The 21610-nt window shown below is 45.5% G+C and overlaps 1 protein-coding gene across 1 annotated transcript in view; it reads left to right on the forward strand.

Annotated features, from left to right (window-relative positions):
• PLEKHN1 (pleckstrin homology domain containing N1) overlaps nt 1-21610 on the forward strand; it is a 47588-nt gene that overhangs the window by 10159 nt on the left and 15819 nt on the right. The window contains exons 3-6 of the mRNA XM_089536913.1: nt 10357-10503; nt 12498-12578; nt 13912-13999; nt 19876-20000. Coding sequence (XP_089393039.1) covers nt 10357-10503; nt 12498-12578; nt 13912-13999; nt 19876-20000 — 441 coding nt within the window. The remainder of the gene's footprint in view (nt 1-10356; nt 10504-12497; nt 12579-13911; nt 14000-19875; nt 20001-21610) is intronic.

A 21610-nucleotide genomic window follows, 5' to 3' on the forward strand; every position in this document is an offset into this window, starting at 1 on the left:
CGACAACAACAAATGTTGATTTCTTACCCGCCTCTCCCCAAGGCTTGAGGCAGGTTAGATTAAGATACAGTACATAACTAAAGACATGAAACCATTTAATCACGTTGTTTAGCATACATAAACACAGAGCTATGATGACCAATATGCACTGAAATCACCCAGATGTAAAATTAAAACTGTACCAATTTAAAATGCATAGTTTAAAACCGACTGGGTAGGCCTGCCGGAAGAGAGAGGTCTTAGTACTGTTTTAAATTCAGTCAGCATATTTAGCTGTCGAATCTTTCCTAGCAGGTCATCCCACAATCGAAGGGTGGCCAACAAAAAGTGATGGGTGATGGTTGCCAATCTAGTCCCGGCCAGGTGTTATTGTATGCTGTCATAGTATCTGGTATGGTGCATGGCTGCATCCCTAAATGCACTTATTATCTGCGATTAATGAGTGCATTTTTTTGCAAACTAAGGCCCGTTACAGACGGGCCTATAATACGCCCCCGTCACGTGCTAGGGGTTGGCCGAGGACCTAGCGTCCATACTGGCCTCACCCCTAGCACGTGACGGGGGCTTAAAGATGGCGGCACCCTATACACACGGGCGCCGCCATCTTTACGTCCTGGATGCGTTGCGTCCGCACGTGTCGCCCCGGAAATGACGCCGCAAATGAGCCCCTTGCGCTTTACGGCGCCTCTTCCAGGGCCTCAGAAGGAGCGCAATTTCCACGCTCCTTCTCGGCAGTGTCCGGGAGCCGCGCCGTTTAAAGGCTGCGGCTCCCGGACGGTGCAAGCGGTGGCGGCGGCAGACCGCCGCAATCCGGCGGTCTGTAACGTGCCTATAATAGGTTTTGCTGGTGTAGTGGCTTGAGCTTTGGATTATGACTCTGTAGACCAGAGTTTGAAGCATGGCTCAGCCATATAAACCCACTGGACGACATAGTTTTTCGTGGGTTTTTCGAGCTATGTGGCTGTGTTCTGGAAGAATTTATCCCTGACATTTTGCCTGCATCTCTGGCTAGTATCTTCAGAGGTTGGTGGCATGGAAGTGAGTGGTGGCATGGAAGTGAGCCACCAACCTCTGAAGATGCCAGCCCCAGTTGGAGGCGAAACGTCAGGGATAAATCCTTCCAGGACACGACCACATAGCCTGAAAATCCCACAAAAAACTATGGGTGCCAGTCGTGAAAGCCTTCGATGTCCCCCAGACAACCTTGGGCAAATCCTACTTTCAACTCCAGAGGTTGGCAATGGCAAACTCTCTCTGAAGAAACGTGCCAAGAAAGCCCCATGATAGCTTTGCCTTAGGGTTTCTCCATATGCCGGGGATGACTTGAAGGCACACAACAAACCTGCGGACAAACAAGTTGGATTTAGTAGCAGTGCTCTCCCATGCAGCTAAAGGGGTTGTAGTAGCAGCTGCCCCACCAGTCAAAAAGAATTGTGTATGTCAGGGTTGGCTATACATTTGTCCCTCCATATTTGCTAGGGTTAGGGGCACAAGACCCCCGTGAGTATGGAAAAACCACAAATAACAAAAAGACCATGTTTTGACCTGAGAGGACATCTCTCTAGGAACCTCTAGGTCCTCCAGTGCAACTCTGTGGTCAATGTCCAACATATACTGACCATGGAATGGCACTGGAGTATCTACAAATGCCTAGTAGAGTATTCTCTCTAGGAACCTCTAGGTCCTCCAGTGCAACTCTGTGGTCAACGTCCGACAGACACTGACCATAGAACTGCGCTGGAGGAGCTACAAAGTCCTAGTAGAGTCTTCTCTCTAGGAATCTCTAGGTCTTTCAGTGCAACGTTTAGTTAAAGTTGACCATAGAGTTGCACTGGAGGACCTAGATATTCCTAGAGGGAACATATTCATCAAATCTGTGACTAATCAAATCTGCAAAAATATCAAAGCTGCAAATATGGAGGGATGAGTGCATTTATCCTCTTGACACAATTGTGCAAAGAAGAGAGCATCCCTTGTAGCAACGTATGGCTTTGTGTGCATCTGAACGTGTTGACATTGGCAAAGATGGAAACGTGGACCCACCACAGCTTGGTCCTTGGCGCTTCCGGTCTTGCAATATTTCCCAACTCAGTTGGCTCCCACTTGGAGCAAAAAGCAAACTTTGGCTCGCTGAGAAAGGAAGCGCGGTCTAGATAACAAATATTACCTTCACCCATCCCTTTCTGTATCTGTGTGTGTTTTAATGACCAAGCGGAGTCATAATTCAAAAAAACCCAATGACGCCATTCTTTGTCCAGAGTTGACGTCCTTTTCTCACGGCGGCCATCCCTGGTGATTCAACTCCAAGTCATGCCGTTCTGTTCTAGCAAAGGTCTGAGGGAATTTAATGTTTAACCTGCCTCACCTTTTGGCGAAGGTGGAGCAAAACAAGACATGTCGGTGCCCGTCTTGCCAGGTCAACCCACAGTTTCCAAAGCCTGTCTCTCTCTCTTTCTCTCGTGAGGTGATTTAAAAGCCGAGAGAAACAAAAAGGGATCAAAACCTTCCCTGGGATTAATAGCCAGCGAAAGGCATTTATGCAAGTCTGTGAGAAATATAAACAGCCCAGAGGGGGAAAATACCGCTGAGCGATGAAGGGGGTGACAAAACATGAAACGCTGGTTTCTTTCGGTTTAGGCAACAAGCCAAACCATTTGAATGGATTCCGCCGGAGGAATCTTGATGATTCTTCCTTTTTTCCATCTTGGGTAGGGTTGTCTGGAGGGTGCAAGGATACGTTTTTGGATAAACAAACAGGAAACGTTTAATCTTCGGAGCGCTTGGCATCTTAATGGCAAAATGACATTAATGTCACGAGGGAAGAAATCGGCCTCACAGGGTCTAGGAGACACTCAGCCCCAAGATTTATTCACCTTACAATTCATCGAGAAGACACTACTACGTCTTTTAATAAAATATAACTGTTACACAACGGTGGATAAAATACCTAGGCTGGTACTGGAAAGTCCCCTTTCGTACCCAATCCATTTATGACCCAAACTCTTACGAAGTGCTATGGAACTTCATTTTGTGGTGTTAAAGTGAACATTCGGATTCATTTTTAGGGTACATTTCCAAGGTCCTCTATTTAGTTAACACACTACTTTTACACCACTGTCTATTTTACTTGTATTCTTAGGTATATATTATAGGCCTCCTTGCAAAGTCTTAAGCAGACAAGGGTTCAAATTCTTTAAGTTAGGGATGAGAGATGTGTGGCCCTGGTCCCAATGCAGTCTCTAATATCATTTTTTGGACGCCAGGCATTTACAGGGGTTCAAAATGTCAAAATCCATATTCCCATTTCCCTACCTAATAATCAGATATCTTGCACCACTTGTAAGGGAGGACCCTACAAATCTACCCACACACACAACGTCTAGCTATCTACTCACAGTGTTGATAGTTTGCCAATGGAACTGTACAGCATATGTTTAGTCTCTAAGGTTATGATATTACCCTTATCCAGACCCATCCTCTTTATACTGTAACATGTACTACTTTGCTTATTACTTTGCAAATGTGTTGTGTTTGTATTTGCATGTCCTTTTGCTCATTCATGCCCGGGTCATTTGCTCTGAAGTCTTGACATGACAGTGCCACTGAAAAATTGTTTAAGGGTTTGGCCTATGATACACAAGGCATAAAACTAAGGTGCAGAACTGGCTGACAAAGCATAAGGGTCCCCCCTCGCCCAGAATTAGTCAGGATTAACTCATCCCAGATGAACAAGACTATGTCCTATCTGTGCCGTTTGCTAAGCATTATTTACCGGTCACCTCAGACGTTCTTGCAAACAGGTGACATTAAAGGTAGACAGCATATTCAAAAGTAGCTGAGAAGACACACAGACACAGACAAATGGTCGTAACAATGGATAAATAGCATGGCGTCAAGTTAGCTTTTCAAGATCTCAGTCCAGTTAGTATTTTTTTTTGTATTTGTTACATGGCCAACACAGCTACCCGGCACCTTTTCTGCTTGAAATAGCAGTTGTGTATGTTCTTCCCCATTTGTGTTTTTGTTGCTTGTCCTTTTGAGGTTGCTGAGCCACACGTGTCCCAGTTTTCCTCTGTTGATTTACTGTGGAACAACTGATTCAATCATTCTTACTCTTGTTGGGTTTAGCAACTGGATTTAGAGCTAAGAGGATAGTGCCATCTCTCCCAACTCTGTTTTGTCTTCCAGCTTTTTAGTTCATTCTATCCCCTCTTCTCCCCCTTCGCGCTTTCTCTCCTACTTTGACGTTTGCAGGTTGAAACGAAGCAGGGAATGTAATTTCTAGCATGCGCCTTTCACCACAGCATCCGCCAAGCTACACATTGAGCTTTACAGCCATTCATATCAACCATCATTAACGTCATTGCTGTCATGGACATAATCCACAGCTCCAATCCAGCCCAACCAGGTTGAGGGAGTTGGTAGGATGTTGCTTGGGGTTTGCGAAAGCGGCGGGTGTGTGCCCAATTCCTATTGGCTCCCCAAAGCCTGGGAACCCTGGAAAGATGAAAATCTAGTTTCCACTTAATGGCCTGAAGGGTGTCTAATGAAACTTGGGTGTGCAGTTGTCTGTGATAACACATATACCAAAGGTGGTGTGTTTGGGTGTGTGCAAGCAGGTGGAAGAGGCTGTTCAAAACTATTCTAGGTTCTCCCCTCCGGAGAGCTTTCCTCAACATTTCTATCAAGTGTCTAGGGCAGTGATGGTGAACCTTTTAGAAGCCGAGTGCCCAAACTCCAACCCAAAACCCACTTATTTATTGCAAAGTGCCATGTCCCTTTGGCTTTCCAGTAACAAACTCTGGCAAACTCTGTGCTGGGATGATGGCACATGTGCCCACAGAGAGGGCTCTGAGTGCCACCTCTGGCACACGTGCCATAGGTTTGCCATCACTAATCTAGGGCTATTGGTGTATATGATTGGTTTTAATATTACCCACAATGTATTGTGCAGAGGGAACATCCTTCCTAGCCAAGGGAGATTAGATCATTTGGCTTTTCTAGACAGGACCAACATATGGTCAAGCACCTTGGAGACTGAAAGTTGCTGCATTCTGGAAATTGCATTATCTTCTAGTAACCATAGGCCATTTCATACTACACAATTATGAAAGTATGTCTCCACTTTAATTGTCGTAGCAGCATCCTATTGGAATCCCCGGATTTGCAGTTTAGGAAGGAGGAGTACTGTACATACTCAACTATAAGTCGGTCTCATGTATAAGTCGAGGACAGATTTGGGGGCCAGAAATAACGGCTTTTGATATGACCAGTGGATAAGTCAAGGTTAAAATTGAGGGGCATGTAACAAAAAGGTAAAGAATGAAGCAAAGGGAAACAATGCCAAACAACGTACAAGATTCAAGCAGGCATCACTGTTTGTGCTCACACCAACAACAGACCATCAGAATGGCTTTCTATACTGGAGTGGGCAAAGTGTGCATCCTGGAATCACATGAGGCTCTTCCAGGTTGTTTGTATAGCCCCTGGCCCCTCCAGAACCCCAGTGACCTCTTTCCTATCCCCCCTAAAGCATGAATTACAGTAACATCCAAAATCCAGAAAAAGGTGATATTGGGCCAACCAAAAATACATTGCCCAAGCAAGCTCCACTGGCTTCTTCATGCATCAAAGGTGTTAAAAAGCCTACAGGAGAAGAAACGTTAGAGTCACAGGCCTACATATATCAAGATGCTGTTTTTGGTGTTCTCATTTAAGATGGTATTGGGGTGGGATATCTATGTAGGCAGAAGCCATTCCTCCTTTTTGGCCACATGGGCTCTGGAGCAAAATCCAAGCAATAACATGTAAACTCCATTAGCGATAGGAAACTACTAACGGAGTTTAAATTTTAATAATGGCGTTTAAAGTAACTAATACTACACTATATGAAGCCCTGGGTCCTATACTGGGAGAAAAGTGAGATATAGTTTTGAGTAAATAAATCATAGAATTAATGCCGTGGTGTTTCTTACTTCCATTCAAAGTCCATGTATACTAGCTTCCACCTTTCCTGGTTTTTAGTGTGGTATTAAATCTTTAAGCCCTCCTTCCCAATGCTACACATTAAACTGCTTTAGAGGTGATGCTGCTGGTGAACATGGCTCTTGCTCCAAAACAGATGGGATCATGCTGTTACACGTGTCTTTTTCAGCTCTGAAAGTGAAGACATCTGTCTTTGCATTTAATTCAGGACTGGGGATTTAATGTGGAGATCTCGTCGCATGCTTCTGCAGCCACGTCCATCCTGGGCTCAAAGTGTATGTTATCATTATGGGTTTCGATGCTTTTGGGACTGCTGTGTGTTTCGGTGGCAGAAGAAAGTGGAAGACTTTGACCAGAGACTGCCCTAATGAAAGGTTATCCTTTATAATTAGACACCAGCGAAACAAAAACTTCAGTTTAAATCTTTCTCCTGTCTGCGGCTTGCATGTGGAATCTGTTCTTTGCATTGTGCTGCCTTTGCTCTTCTTTCCTGATCTCTGGGCCCATCAAGGACTTTCCAGCTAAGAATAATATTATCAGTCGACAGTTATCTTTGCATTTCCTGAGGTCACAGCTCTGATACAGCGGCAGCAGCAATAATGCCTCGACATCCCTGTATCTTTGGACACTTTTAAAATAGGAAGGCACAAGGGCAGAGCTTCGGAAAGTGGCTTTTTTTGTTTTACTATGGCCTGTTACAGACTGCCAAAATAAAGCTGCTTCAGGTCTCTTTGGAGGTATGCTATTGAAATGACGCATGCACCCTAAGAATCCGGAAGCTGCACCAAAGCTGCTCTCCAGTGCTTAGGAATGGAGTGTGGTTTTGGCGCGACCTCCGGACTCTTAGGACCCATGCATCATTTAAAGAGCATACCTCCAAAGATACCCGAAGCAGCTTTATTTTGGCAGTCTGTAACAGGCCTTTAACTCCCAGCATAGCTAGTGCAGAAAGAATAGAGTCTTTATTACAGAAGTTGGTGCATGAGCTTTCGTAGACTTGAGCCTGCTTCTCCTGATGCATCCATCCTTTATTGGGATGTTTCCTTCTTGGCCAGACTGCTCGATTCTCCATGTTATCTATCTGTTGGCTTAGCAGTGTCTGGATCCAATTAGGCCCAGTTAAAGCCAAAGAAACCCAAGATAGAAAAAGGCAGAGGAGGGGAGCTTGTGGATAAATTAGCACCTCATCACCAGTTAACTGGTTCCTCTCTAGCTGTTTGAGCTTCTGAAGTGGCTGCAGCATGGAGGGAGGTGAAGCCCATTCCAAAGAAGTGAGGTAAGTGAGGCGCCCGGGCACAGCGTTGGTCTGGTTAATAACCGCTGAGCCTTCATCTATCAACTGGGCCCTTGCAGCTGTCTCGGCTGGCACCGGTTATTAAAAAGCAAGGCACATAAGGATTAGGACTAGCTAATTCCATAGGCTCTGACCTCCTGGACAGTGCTATCGGCCTGCTACTTGATCCCATGGTTCCCTTTGCGTTTCAGAGTACTGTACACCCACCCATCCCATCCTAGAGGCTGCAAACACACTTTTGACACCAGCATATGAGTTGGCACTTACAGGGTGGTTTAAGGCATGCTTTCCAGCATTTGACAGCGGAGAAGGTGCTGCAGTTGCTCTCTGGATGGAGAAGCTGAGTGACAGCTGATGGCAGTGGTGTGCGACAAGATGCACTGGTGTGCTATTAAGTCACCATGATGGGTTTACAGGGAACAGGTTTTGCTGGGTTTTTGCCCCCCAAGTATGGCTTCAGAATCCTACCTAACCTGTTTTAGAGGGAAAAGTAGGTACAGTGTGGGCAGTGACTCTATTATGCCATCTTAAGCTTTGTCTGGAAGGCAGCATAGCATAGTAGTATGAGTGTCAGACTGTGACTCTGGATGCCAGGGTTCATAGAATCATAGAGTTGGAAGAGATCATAAGTGCCATCCAAGTTCAACTCCCTGCCATGCAGGAACTCTCCATCAAAGCATCCCTGACAGATGGCCATCCAGCCTCTGTTTAAAGACCTCCCAACATGGCCATGAAACCCACTGGGTGACCTTGGGCAAGTCATACGCTCTCAGCCTCAGAGGAAGGCAATGGCAAACCACCTCTGAGCAAATCTTGCCAAGGAAACTCAATGATAAACTCACCCCAGAGGCGCCACAAGTCAGAAACAACTGGCAGGCACCTGAGAACAGCAAGAGTTCTCTATCTCACCGCTTCTCCATCCCAGCAAGTGTTAGTTGATTCTGCATTCATGCAAACAGGGGCAAACATTGCTATGGAGGGAGCTGTTATGTCTGCAAGTAGAATGTGAAAGCCAGGCTGTGCTGAGAGTTTGTATGAGTTCAGAAGGATGGAGAACTCATGCGATCGACTGCTAAACACTCTCTATAGAAAGCGAACACCGGGAGAAAGCAGTTCATAAAAATGGGCTAGTTTTCAAAGATTTTATTTTTAAATTGACATGAGAGAAGTCTGCGGTAATGTAGCCACTTGTAAGTTTAGGACTTGATATGCAGGAATTATGCATCTGGTTAAGGAAAATCCAGACTCTGGATGGTAAATTCCATGCGCTGTATTAAATTATGCAGATTAAGCAAGACGACATGATGCGTGTGCTTATTCCTGGCATAATTTATTCTTCATTTTCAAAGCAGGAAGAGCGATGCTGTGAATCGTTTAAATGCTTCACTTCCTGACCACCTCAATTCATGCTTAGCCTAGGCCCTTTATTAAACCCATTCAGCTATTTTATCAGTGCCTACATGCTTCCAAGCCAATCCTCACAATCTAAAGGGCTAGGGATTGTGTGTGTGTGTGTGTGTGTGTGTGTGTGTGTGTGTTTTAAATGAAAGCTAAATCCTGTACCTTAAAGACATGTATTTAATGCTCTTTCTTATATACAGACATTGGGGATCAGGTTAGGAAGGGCCAGTTTTTGGTATTACATCTCTCAGTATTCCCATACTGGGAGATCATGGGAACTGAAATAAAAATGAGTCAAATTTCCAAACTCTCCACACATTTCCTCTGGATGAATTGGAGGGTTGTCACTCCAAAAATCAGGAATGACCTGCCAGAAGAGAGACTTGCCAAATAACCTCCCTTGAGGCTTTCAAAAAGGCAATTAAAAACAATTCTTTTCCGGCGGGACTTCCCAGACTTAATTGATTTTAATTTGCTATTGTGATCTGTATTTATATATGGTTTTATTGCAGTAATTTTATTCAGGGAGGGAGGGTGAGGTTTGGGGGGAGTCGGGGGTTTGTGTTGTTTGATTATTTTGTATTGTATTAACTTCTGTTGCTACCTGCCTCGATCCCCAAAAGGGAAGAGGCGGGATATAAATAAATTACTATTATTATTATTATAAATGGTTGGATCTGGCAAAGAGTGATCCCTATGGATGCCAATCCAGTGCCATGCTGACATTGGAAGAAGGCACCCGGGAGTGAATAAGTGAGAGTGTTGTGATGTATTGTGGCTGAAAACTACACAGCAGATGTTTTGGTCAGGCAAGTTCCTGCAGAGGCAGCGAGGCAAATGAGAACGAGGTGCGGCTGGAGGCTTGCAGACATGAAAAGAAGGCTATGGAAAAAAGACTCACAGTGTCCAGGGAAAAACAGAGAGAGAGAGAGAGAGAGAGAGAGAGCTAGAGCTATAATAAGCTGAGCTTGGAAATTCCAGAGGGTTTGCCTGTTTGCTTGGAGCTTGGCTTTGGAAAATAACTTGTGCTCAGATTTGGTAACTGGTTTTTGTGCACATATGCCGGGAGAGGAGGGATCAGATTCGGTTTACTGCCTTTTGAAGCCCCTTAGCTGGATTTGTCGCAATGCGAGATGTGGAGACGGAGTGGTGAATTTCCTTTAAAACCCTCATTGACTCCTTTCCAGGGCACTAAGCGGAGGCCACATTGCAGTAATGCCATCTATAATCCATGGCTGGCATGCAGACTCACCAAACCAGGGCATCTCCCATTGAAGGGGTGTGTGCCCCGATCAGCCTGATTTAATCGCCTGCAGACCTTTCCCTCAAACCATTTGAAGACAGCATTCAGATTACGTGACTCAGACACGTAAAAGCATCTTTGTGTGACAGAGGAACATCTGGGGTTGAACGTTTGTGGTGCGATGTTTGTGGCTTTTAGTCTGGCCTAATTAAGGTATTATCACAGTATTGACTTTGGAACCCGTGTCCCAAGGCATTGATTCTATAGGAGGGGCAGCTGATGGATTTAGAGTGTTTGGATTTGAAAGACAACATCTCAAGGTTTTAGGTCCTCCAGTGACTCTCGGGTATTTGTAGGTCCATCCTCCGGTTGTGATGATGTTGTCTTTGGATGGTCCTTTCTAAAAATGGCTCGTGTTTCCTCTTTGTTACAGAACCTGACCGCCCAGGAAAACGAGAAGGAGAACTTTGACCAGCGCTTCCCAGGCCTCTTCAAGAAAGGGAGAAGGAAGACGGTGGTGCGGAACCTGGGGAAAATTATCTATTACTCCAAAGTCAAATTTAAATTCCAGCATAGTCAGGTGAGGCCTATATAGATAAGGAAGGGCGCATTTGTAGCTGAAGTAGGGTTGCCATATCCCGCCCCCCGGCGGGACAATCCCGGTTTGGGCGGTGCCATCCCGGTCCCGGTCCAGTTTGGCGCCCAAACCGGGACGGCCCCGCCCACCGCGGCTACCTCCGCTGCCGCGGCGGCTCCAAGGCCTTTCTGAGGCCTGGGGCGAGGCCGGGGCGATCGCCGCCGGCCTCCTCCCCTCCTTCATGGTCCCAGCCGGGGCCAGGAAGGAGGAGAGGCCGGGGCGATCGCCGCCGGCCTCCTCCCCTCCTTCATGGTCCCAGCCGGGGCCAGGAAGGAGGAGAGGCCGGGGCGATCGCCGCCGGCCTCCTCCCCTCCTTCATGGTCCCAGCCGGGGCCAGGAAGGAGGAGAGGCCGGGGCGATCGCCGCAGGCCTCCTCCCCTCCTTCATGGTCCCAGCCGGGGCCAGGAAGGAGGAGAGGCCGGGGCGATCGCCGCAGGCCTCGTCCCCTCCTTCATGGTCCCAGCCGGGGCCAGGAAGGAGGAGAGGCCGGGGCGATCGCCGCAGGCCTCCTCCCCTCCTTCATGGTCCCTGAGGGTCTCAGGAACGAGGCGAGGCCCCGATCCTGGCCTCCGATCGTGGCGGGGCCCAGGCGGGGAGGGAAAGCCTCCTTAAGTGGAGGCTTTCCCTTGCCGCTTGGCCTCCGCTGCGATCGCGGTAAAATGTAGGACAGAATTTTCAAATGTAGGACACACTTTTTGTGTGTCCTACATTTGAAAATTTTGTCCTACATTTTTCCCGGTTTCGAGGTCCGGCACTATGGCAACCCTAAGCTGAAGAGTAGGGTAAACATAATATTTGTTTAAAAAGAAATGAAGCAAATCTTTTTCTAGGCTGTTACACTCCCCTTATAGGATCAGGTATGTATCTGGGAGGGATGTGCTCAGATGGAGCATTGTATTTGGAAGCCCATGTGGCACAGCTGTACCCTGAGGTTTCTTTTCCTAAACTGAGTTGTACACATCTGCAGCCCTTCCTTCAAAGCAAGCAAACAAACCACAGTTCTTCATGCTCAGTTAACATCCCCTTCCTATTAATGCAAGGAGCTGCACGTTGGACTGCTGATGGAGATCGTTTGGAAACCTGAAGTGCTTCAACACACGATGGCCAGAGTATTGGCCGGGTCTTGCAGACTGCAAATTTGCTTTTGAGAACGATTCAGTCTGCTCAGTCTTAACAATTTAAAGCCCTAAATCAGGGCTTTGCAACATCATGGCCATGCTCTGCTTGGTCCTGGACCGCTAGGACCTCTAGGAGCAGCAGTATTCTTTTAAAACCAGTTGCAGCCTCCCACAAATTTCTATTGGCCCATCAGAAAGATTTTCATGAAACAAAAAGTGGGCTAGCAGCCATTTCCATTTGGGGAAATGCAGCCCAAAACAGTCCCAGAGCAAAAAAAAATTGGACCCCTAGACTTTGCCACCCCTGACCCCAGTATCCTAGAACTAAAGTATCTAGAGAACCCTATTATTTGATATCTGTATATACTCAGTTAGCTTCTTCCATCCCTCCCAGATGTTGTGGTGCCAGAGCTCACCCTCCATTCAGCTCTTCATCCACTTTCAGGCTAGAAGCAAGTCAGCTAGATTAAAGGTTCCTTATCCCATCTCCCTAAATCAATAAGAAGGTATAATCATTTCCCATTGATTTGGGAACAGCAACTTTCTGACTTAATGTCCAGACGAGAAAACAAGTTCTCATTCTCCCTCCTTCCCTCTGTGTTTGAATGACAAACCCTAGTGAGATCATGTGTTGTTCTTGATTGGTTTTGGATGCTGCCCTTTTCTCGCCTCACTCCCATTTCCATTTTTAATGCTAAATGTTAAACTTTTTATGAAGCATTTTAAGCTATCTTGAGAGTCCCTGGATCGTGTTGGAAATGAACCAAACACCTCTTTTGCATGGAAATTACATTTTTGCACTTGCTTTCTTTGTTGCAGGAGCTGATTGACTGCTACCTGGAACTCTTTCAAGCCTACCTCTATTTCCAGTCCCTTGGACCTAATGGACTCACCTATCAGGTAAAATCAGAAGCCGTGTTGTTGGCTCTAGTTTAAAGCAAATAGCCAGGGAATAGTGGCATCTGCTTTTGAGCAAAGGAGGCTGTCAGCCAGTGGCAGAGCACAGGCTTCCTAGCTTCAACTCTGTAACTTCATGTAGGCCTGGGAAGGATCTGAGACCCGGGAAGGCAAGTCACCCTCAAACTGAGATTAGACAATTCTAGGTTAGTTAGATCAATAGTCTGACCCTTTGGAGGCTGGAAAAATTACTCTTTTGGACTATACTTTCCAGAATGACTCAATGGCCAGTGCATGCTGGCTGGGGGATTCGGGAGTTATAGTCCAAAAAGGTAATGTTCCCAAGCTCTCATTATGCTATATAGTAGCTATATAATCCTCAGTCATGTATTCATCATAAATCCTACCATCCAGCCAGCTCTGGCTTAGCAAACATGGGGGTCATTGTTTAAGAAGGTAAAGCAGCTGCCTTGGGGACACTACTCCGCTTGCTCCATGAGGACCACTTTTAGACCCAGTTGAGGATTCAGTCCCACCCCACACCAGAAGCAGGAATAGATGACGACAGGGACGATGATATCTCCTTGGTTGTCTACTTTTGTGTCCTCAAAGCGACCCTGTGTTGCTTCTTTGTTCCTCCTCCTTTGTGCCCGACTCAGTCTATCTGTACCTGTTTTGGAACTCAGATTTGCCTCACTGTTGCCTTGCTCTTTGTCTGATCCAACTTACATCATCATGCACCCATCCAAATAAGTCACTTATGCATGCCTCCCTAAAATGATGTATTATTTTCCAAGGGCATTCAAGGCCTTGGATGTGAATCACCCAGTGATGTGATCCCCTTTTATATCCCAAACCTCTGGCCTTCTTTCGAGGTACATTCAAGGGTCATTCTCCTTTTGACTACTGTGCTGAGTCACATCTTTCTTACACCGAGTCACAGAAAAGCAGAGTCTTTAAATAAGGTTATAGCCACTTTGAGAATAACCTTCACTTTGGCCTTATGGGAGAGTAATCCAGTGGCACAATGGGGAACACAGGCCCCATACAGACAGGCCAAAAAAAAACTGCTTCGGGTCACTTTGGAGATATGCTGTTTAAATGATGCATGCGTACTAAGAGTCCGGAAGCCGCACCAAAGCCATGATCCAGTCCTAAGGACCGGAGCGCAGCTTTGGAGCAGCTTCCGGACTCTTAGGATGCATGCATCATTTAAACAGCATACCTCCAACTGACCTGAAGCAGCTTTATTTTGGCCAGTCTGTATGGGGCCACAGTTCTAAATTTAAAGAAACTGGACCAGCAAATCTAAGACAGTTGCATTCTACTTCTGCAGGGTTTGCTGCCCTTGAAGGAACTCCAGCTGAATGAACTTGAGAACCCAAAGGGAGCCCAAGAGGAGGTTTATGCTTTCCAAATTACAGGTGAGAGTGATGTTGCCTTTCTTTACTATTCTGCACTAGCTTGGACCCTAGTTCAATATGTATGTATGGATGAGAATAGGAGCCTGCTTGCCTTTCCTAGTCTCTTGATCTGCTAGTCCAGTGATGGTGAACCTTTTACAGGCCGAGTGCCCAAACTGCAACTCAAAACCCACTTATTTATTGCAAAGTGCCATGTCCCTTTGGCTTTCCAGTAACAAACTCTGGCAAACTCTGTGCTGGGATGATGGCACATGTGCCCACAGAGAGGGCTCTGAGTGCCACCTCTGGCATGCGTGCCATAGGTTCGCCATCACTGTGCTAGTCCAACCTTCAGCATCCTGCCTTCAGAGGCTGTAACATAATCATGCAGCCTACACATGAACAACCCAGTACAACTAAATTCATTTGACATGGTTGCTTTTTCTAGTACAAAACCCAGTAATTAACTGCACAGTTTTAGTACCACACACGAAATGATATATCCTTAGCATGAACAGCTTGCCATGGAGTCTCCAATTCGTGATAATTTTGGCCTCAAGGATGTTGACGTTGGGGCGAATGTGTCTGCACTCCCCTGCACACAAATGGGCCAGGCAGTGCAGAAAGCTAACAAGAACAAAATCAACTCATTTGAAATGTGGTGCCAGAGAAGTTCTATGGATATCACAGACTGCTAAAAAGACAAATGAATGGTCCCTAGAGCAAATCAGGTCTGAACTCTCCCTAGAAGCCTAAATGACTAAACTGAGACTGTTGTACTTTGGATGTATCACAAGATGATGTAACTTGCTGGGAAGTAGGAGGCAGAACAAAAAGAAGACCAAGGAAGTCATGGGCCTAAGTTTGCAAGACTTGAGCAAGGCAGTTGATGACTAGGTTTCTTGGAGGTCTCTCATTCACACTTTCACCATAACTCAAAGCGGAAGGCAACAAATAACAACACAGCCATGTGATGCAGCCGTCTAAGGGCAATGAAGACTAAGATGTACCAAGATTTGTTTTGTATGTGTGAGTTATTAAGTAAGGGATGTCATATTGAGGAGGGAGCAAGCTTGTTTTCTGCTGCTCCAGAGACTAGAACGTGGAACAATGATTGCAAGCTATAGGAAAAGAGATTGCACCTCAACATTAGGAGGAACTTCTTGACAGTAAGGGTTGTTCGACAGTGGAAGAAGCTCCTTAGGAGAATGCTGGAGTCTCCGTCCTTGAAGGTCTTTAAAGAGAGGCTGGATAGCCATCTGTCAATGGGGGTGCTTTGATTGAGAGTTCCTGCATGGCAGGGGGTTGGATTGGATGGTCCTTGTGGTCTCTTCCAACTCTATGATTCTAAGAGCAAAAGAGTTGTTAAGTAAGTGCTTCTTATCTTCCACAGTCATTATGATCTTCAGCAGCAATAATGACACATTTGAAACCTCATACTCTCCTCCTTGGATATCCTGTACCTCATGACCATTCTAATATTCTGAAAACACATTCTCGCTGCTTCCACATACACACTGGATCTCAGCATCTGGCGTCATTGCTATATAGGATGCATCTGCCCTGCAAATTCATAGGCAGATGGCACTAGCAAACTCTCTTAGGATTTGGCTGAGTCCACAATGGCTACAGCCTCACTCTCCCTTTGACTACTTCATGCCTTTTCAACTATTCTTTTCCATGAGCGATGAGCAATTGTTGTAATTTAAGGATGACGAAGTCCTTAGAGAGCTTCTGAGCCAGACAGGTTCTTCTCCCAGGAAGGCTTTCTTGTGCAAAACCACTTATGACTCAGAACAAAGAAAGAAAGAGATTGAGATTGCAAGAGGGCAAGCCTGGAAGTGAGTTTCATTGACTGAAGCACCTCTGTAGCTTGTTGTCTTGTTGGAAACAACGTCTGGTCTTCCTAATGGTTTAGACCTGGAGGCTAGCTGGTCTCTGGACATGTTGCTCAATTTGAATACCGGAAGTTGTGGCTTCATTTCTTAGATAAGCCCCTGAAAGTGTGGGTGGGTGGGTTGTACATTGAGAAAGTCCTGGGTTTGAGTCCTTAGCCTCTCTAGTTAAGATGATCTTGGGTAGGGAATGATAGGAAAGTTCCATCTCTGCCTAAGATCCTGAAGAGCAGCTTCTGGTTGACCAGACAGTACAAGGTTAGATGGATTAAGGGTGCCTTGGGACAGATCTTGGCATGCCTATGGGGCAAGGGCTTTTTGTGAAGATAAGCTGGTTACTGTCAGATTGTGGCTCACTAAACAACAAATCCCAGGCATCCATAGGAAAGAGCCATGTCAATTGAAGTGATATGAAACAGAGGAGATGTGCCACTGCTTTCTTCTTAGGTCATGCAGCGGGATTCAGACCCTGGTCTCGCAGAGTCCTAGCCCAACTCTCATGCCACTGCACCATGATGTACACTACACCTTTGCTGCCTCCATGATTTTACAAATGAAAACACACATTCCTGTGTAGTTTTCACACTTTTGTTTGCTCAACCGGTAGGACTGGCCCAAGCCATTTGCTCCCTGATGTGAATGAAAAGGTGGCACTCCCTCCCTTGGCCTATATACAGAAGCCAATTAATTGGGTAGCAGATTTTGACTTCAGCACTGCCAAGGCTGGTTGGCAAATTTAGGGGTGCAGAACAAGCTGTATGCTATGCCCAGATGTGCTTTCTCATTGTGGTTGTGTGCCTTCAAGTCATTTCTGACCTCTGGCAACCCTAAAGTTTGGAGACTCAGGGGCCTTTCACACAATCATAGCACTATGAGTCCACTTTTAACTGCCATGTACACATCCTATATGGAATCCTAGGGACCAGTTTGGGGAGGCATGAGAACTCTCTGGGCTCTAAATGCCTATCCCTAAACTACAAAGATTTCATTGGCAGTTAAAGTGGAATAGTAGCACTATACTACATAGTGTGAAAAGGCTCTCGGACAAGGAGGATAAAAGAGCATCGAACATTGTGTTAAACCTTGAGATCCATAGAAGAGTTTATTCCTGGCATTATGCTGGCAAAATGTCAGGAATAAGAACAAAAGGACAAAAGAAAGCCAGGCTGTCTAGCTATCTAGGTGACTTCTGAGTCATTGGGCTGCAACAACCCATCCGAATTCTACATCATCCAGGTTTGCTAAATGGGGCAGAGAACCAAGAGTTTGAGGTTTTGCAGATGCAGTTATAATAAGCAGTTCCTGGGGCTCATCGGGAGGGCATGAACTTTTCCCCTTTGCAATACAAAATCACAACAACAACCTCCCTTAAGGGCAATTCCATTTGGGAAGAAAGTCTTTTAAAAAAGAAAGATGGGGGGACACACTTTCCCTTGGGGTGAAAAATGTTCAGATGACGCACTAGATAAGACGGAAACACTTCCTTTTTACTGACGTAGGCTGGGACTGGAGTCCATGAGGACAGTAGGAAAAGATGTATGTGCATCAAGGGTGTTGATGTGGGGGATGCGAGCATTGCTGCTCCCCTGTATTCTGCCCCCCATGAAATTTTCCATCAGTCCTCAAATTTCTAGGAACGAGAGACTGAAAACAGTTCACACCTAGAGCTCCTATTTGTTGTGTTTGCATTCTCTTGGCCAAACACAAACACATTCTCTCTCTCTTTGGATGTCTAACTGTATTTCTAAATGCTCAAGTAATGTTTTTAGATACTGCATCACTACACATTTGGGGACTAAAGGGGGATTTCATGGGGAGGCAGAATTCTTATTTTGGGGGGCAGCAGTGCCCTCAATTTATTAACTAAATCTCTGGCATGCATCTAGGTGTAAGAAATATGTGTAAGAAATAAAAATAATAATACATGTATACAAATATATTAATTCTATTGGCATATTATTGTGTTATACTAATCCAAGTGCCAATTTGTGGTACACTAGGCCCTTGTATATAAATGTATAAATTGTTATGCATTGAACTATTGGTGGTTTAGCACTGCATGCTAACTGTTACAGGCCTGTTACAGACTGCCAAAATAAAGCTGCTTCGGGTCTCTTTGGAAGTATGCTATTTAAATGACGCATGGTTCCTAAGAGTCCGGAGGTCGCGCCAAAGCCACACTCCATTCCTAAGCACTGGAGCACAGCTTTGGTGCAGCTTCCGGATTCTTAGGATGCATGCATCATTTAAACAGCATTCCTCCAAAGAGACCTGAAGCAGCTTTATTTTGGCAGTCTGTAACAGGCCATAGCTACTTGTGAGAGAAAGTCATTTTGCATATGCTCAGGGGCTCCTTGTTTCTAGTACAGTGAGACCTTGTTATCCATTGGGGTTTGGTTCCAGGACCCCCTGTGGATAACAAAATCTGTGGATGCTCAAGTCCAATTAAATATAATGGCATAGCAAAATGGTGTCCCTTATATCAAATGGCAAAATCAAAGTTTGCTATTTGCAATGCGTGTGTATATATATATATATATATATATATATATATATATTCAATCCGTGGATGCTTGAATCTGTGGTTAAAAAGACCGTGGATAAGGGGGGCTGACTGTACTTACGTAGCCAAAGCAGCTCTGTGAAAGATAACCAGAGGAGTGGTAACCGTATACTTGGGAAAACCTAGCAGCATGAAAAGATTTTTAGGGGAAAATGCCTAAGGGAAGAAATGCCTCTCCCAAAATAGGACCCAGCATGTTCAGTGGCCACAGAAGGCCGAGTGCCTCTTTGGGGCAGGGAGAGAATGGAATGTAGTCAATGCGGAGAAAGGCATGGCTGGCTGGAAGTGGAATAGACAGCCATGGAGAGTGCAAAACCTTGTTGTGTTTCCCACCCTTTGTGCATATGTCCCAGTGGGAGTCCTTCCAGTTTTGCAAGGCACTGGGAGAAGAGAACCCCTTTTCCTGCTCTCCATCTCAGTGTGCCCACATGGCACACACCCTGACAAACAAAATTGTGTTTTTCCCTGGCTCGGGCAACCTTGCAGAGCCTAATAATCGGTGTTTGTATTAAGCCTCCGGCGCTGGAGAGCTCTCCAGAAGACCAAAGTACTCATTTTGCTGATAATGATTTGTTATGACGGCTTGCTGAGTGCTGGCTTATCTGGGTGCTCCAAGTGCCCCGGTTGAGGTCGTTTCAAAGCGTGACTGATATTTGTTTTAATAAGAGGTGGAGTAATGAATGACGGGTTGATTCGCGTAGGGCAGACCCCACTGTCGGGAAGAGGGCAGTTTATTAACACTTCAGCCTTTATCGCAAGGACTGGGCCAAAGGCTGGTAAGCAGAGACAGCTGGAAAGGCAAGAACCAGCAAATAACTGGGGTGGTTCCAGCCTAGAGGGATCAGAGAGCAAAAAGGAATCATTGGCCTGTTACAGACTGCCAAAATAAAGCTGCTTCGGGTCTCTTTGGAGGCATGCTGTTTAAATGATGCATGCATTCTAAGAATCCGGAAGCTGCACCAAAGCTGCACTCAATGCTTAGGAACGGAGTGTGGCTTTGGCGCAACCTCCGGACTCTTAGGACCCATGCATCATTTAAAGAGCATACCTCCAAAGAGACCCAAAGCAGCTTTATTTTGGCAGTCTGTAACAGGCCATAGAGTAAAAAGTACCAGAGAGTCAGCAGGTGGACTAGCTCAGAGGCACACAGTCACAGAAAATTGCACGCTTAGTCCCAAATGTAACATTTGAGACTACAGTTCCCCAAATCCTACACCCAGCATAATACATTTCTGGGAAGTCTGGGAGCTATAGTCCAAAATGGAACGTTTTCATCCCTGCTTAATCCTCCAAAGTGACCCAAAGCAGCTTTATTTTGGCCTGTCTGTTTGGGGCCAATATTACATTTTTTAAATGTACTTGTCCACCGTGCAAGAATCTTATTCAGTACTGGGAAACAATATATCTCAATATGTACCATTTGCCCTTTTCCTCTCCAGGTCCCTTGCTCAACCCCCTGATAGTCTACTGCCCCAACAAGTCGGAGGTAAAGCGTTGGCTCTACCACTTGGAGAAGCAGATCCATTTAAATGGAGGGAACCTTGACCTGCCCTTCTTGACTCAGGTGAGCATCTGCTTTGGACGTTGCAGCAGGAGGATAGACAGTGTGCTATAGGAATAGCAGTCCAAGAGTGTGGGTTGTGTTACAACCTTTTGTTCTTCCTCTTAGCAGAATGAGACTATTGTGTGACTAGAGAATATGGTTTCTTCTTATTCACTATGACTACTATTCCTATTGTTGTTGTTGTTGTGTGCCTTCCAAGTAATTTCTGACTTACGGCAACCCTAAGGCGAATGTATCACAAGGTTTTCTTGGCAAGGTTTGTTCAGAGGAGGTTTGCCATTGCCTTCCCCTGAGGCTGAGAGAGTGTGACTTGGCTAAGGACACCCAGTGGGTTTCATGGCCAAGCGGAGAATCGAACCCTGGCCTCCAAAGTCATAGTTCAACACGCAAACCATTACGCCACGCTGGCTCTCTACTACTCCTATTACTGTTGTTATAGTATAGGTATGCTGATTTGTGTCCTCAGAAACAAAGCTTGTCCTCAGACAGAATTGTGAAATGAAATAAAAAGCTTCACCAGAACTATACAATAGCAAAAGCTGAAGTTACAAAATATGCCTATCTTCAGACACTAAATGCAAGCCCATTCATTTAACCTCCCTTTGAACAGAGCCTGAGGAAATGACATATTTGGACTACCACTCCCATAATCCTCAGCCAGTATGGCCAAAATTCTGATAGTGGTAGTCCAAACATTTTTTTTCCAAGCGCTGCCTTTGAATTCTGTATCCTCTTTCAGTCTTCATAGTATTCCTTCTAGAAGTGAAAGTCCAAAAAAATCAAAATCAAAATTTACAGCACTATATAAATAAAGGTTAATAATAATAATAATAATAATAATAACAATAATAAAATATTTTCTAATCTTTGCCATAGTAAAGTAAAAGACATGCTCCCTAGACTCAAGTTGAACATGAATCAACTGTGTGATGCAGCAGCTAAAAAGGCTAATGCAATTCTAGGCTGCATCAACAGAAGTATAGTGTCTAGATCAAGGGAAGTAATAGTGCCACTCTGTTCTGCTCTGGTCAAGCCCCACCTGGAATACTGTGTCCAGTTCTGGGCACCACAATTCAAAAAGGATGTGGAGAAACTGGACTGTGTCCAAAGAAGGGTGACTAAAATGATGAAGGGCCTAGAAACCATGCCCTAGGAGGACCAATTTAGGGAGCTGGGGATGTTTCACCTGGAGAAGAGACTGCTAAGAGGTGATATGATAGCCCTGTTTAAGTATTTGAAGGGATGTTATATTGAGGAGGGAGCAAGCTTGTTTTCTGCTGCTCCAGAGAACAGGACCTGAAACAATGGATGCTAGTTACAAGAAAAGAGATTCCACCTCAACATTAGGAAGAACTTCCTTACAGTAAGAGCTGTTCCACAGTGGAATATACTCCTTCGGAGAGCGGTGGAGTCTCCTTCCTTTGAGGTCTTCATGGCCATCCTTCAGGGATGCTTTGACTGAGAGTTCCTGCATGGCAGAGTGGGGTTGGACTGGATGGCCCTTGGGGTCTCTTCCAACTCAAGGATTCTATGATTCTAGACATGATCGATATTCTGGAGAGGGATTCAAACAGGGCTGTGAGGGTTTTAAATGAAAAGGGTTCGCGTGG

The sequence above is a fragment of the Sceloporus occidentalis genome, unplaced genomic scaffold (genome assembly GCF_023333645.1).
Source record: "Sceloporus occidentalis isolate IW3139 unplaced genomic scaffold, rSceOcc1.0.p SCAF_8, whole genome shotgun sequence".
In the NCBI taxonomy this organism is placed as follows: Eukaryota; Metazoa; Chordata; class Lepidosauria; order Squamata; family Phrynosomatidae; genus Sceloporus; species Sceloporus occidentalis.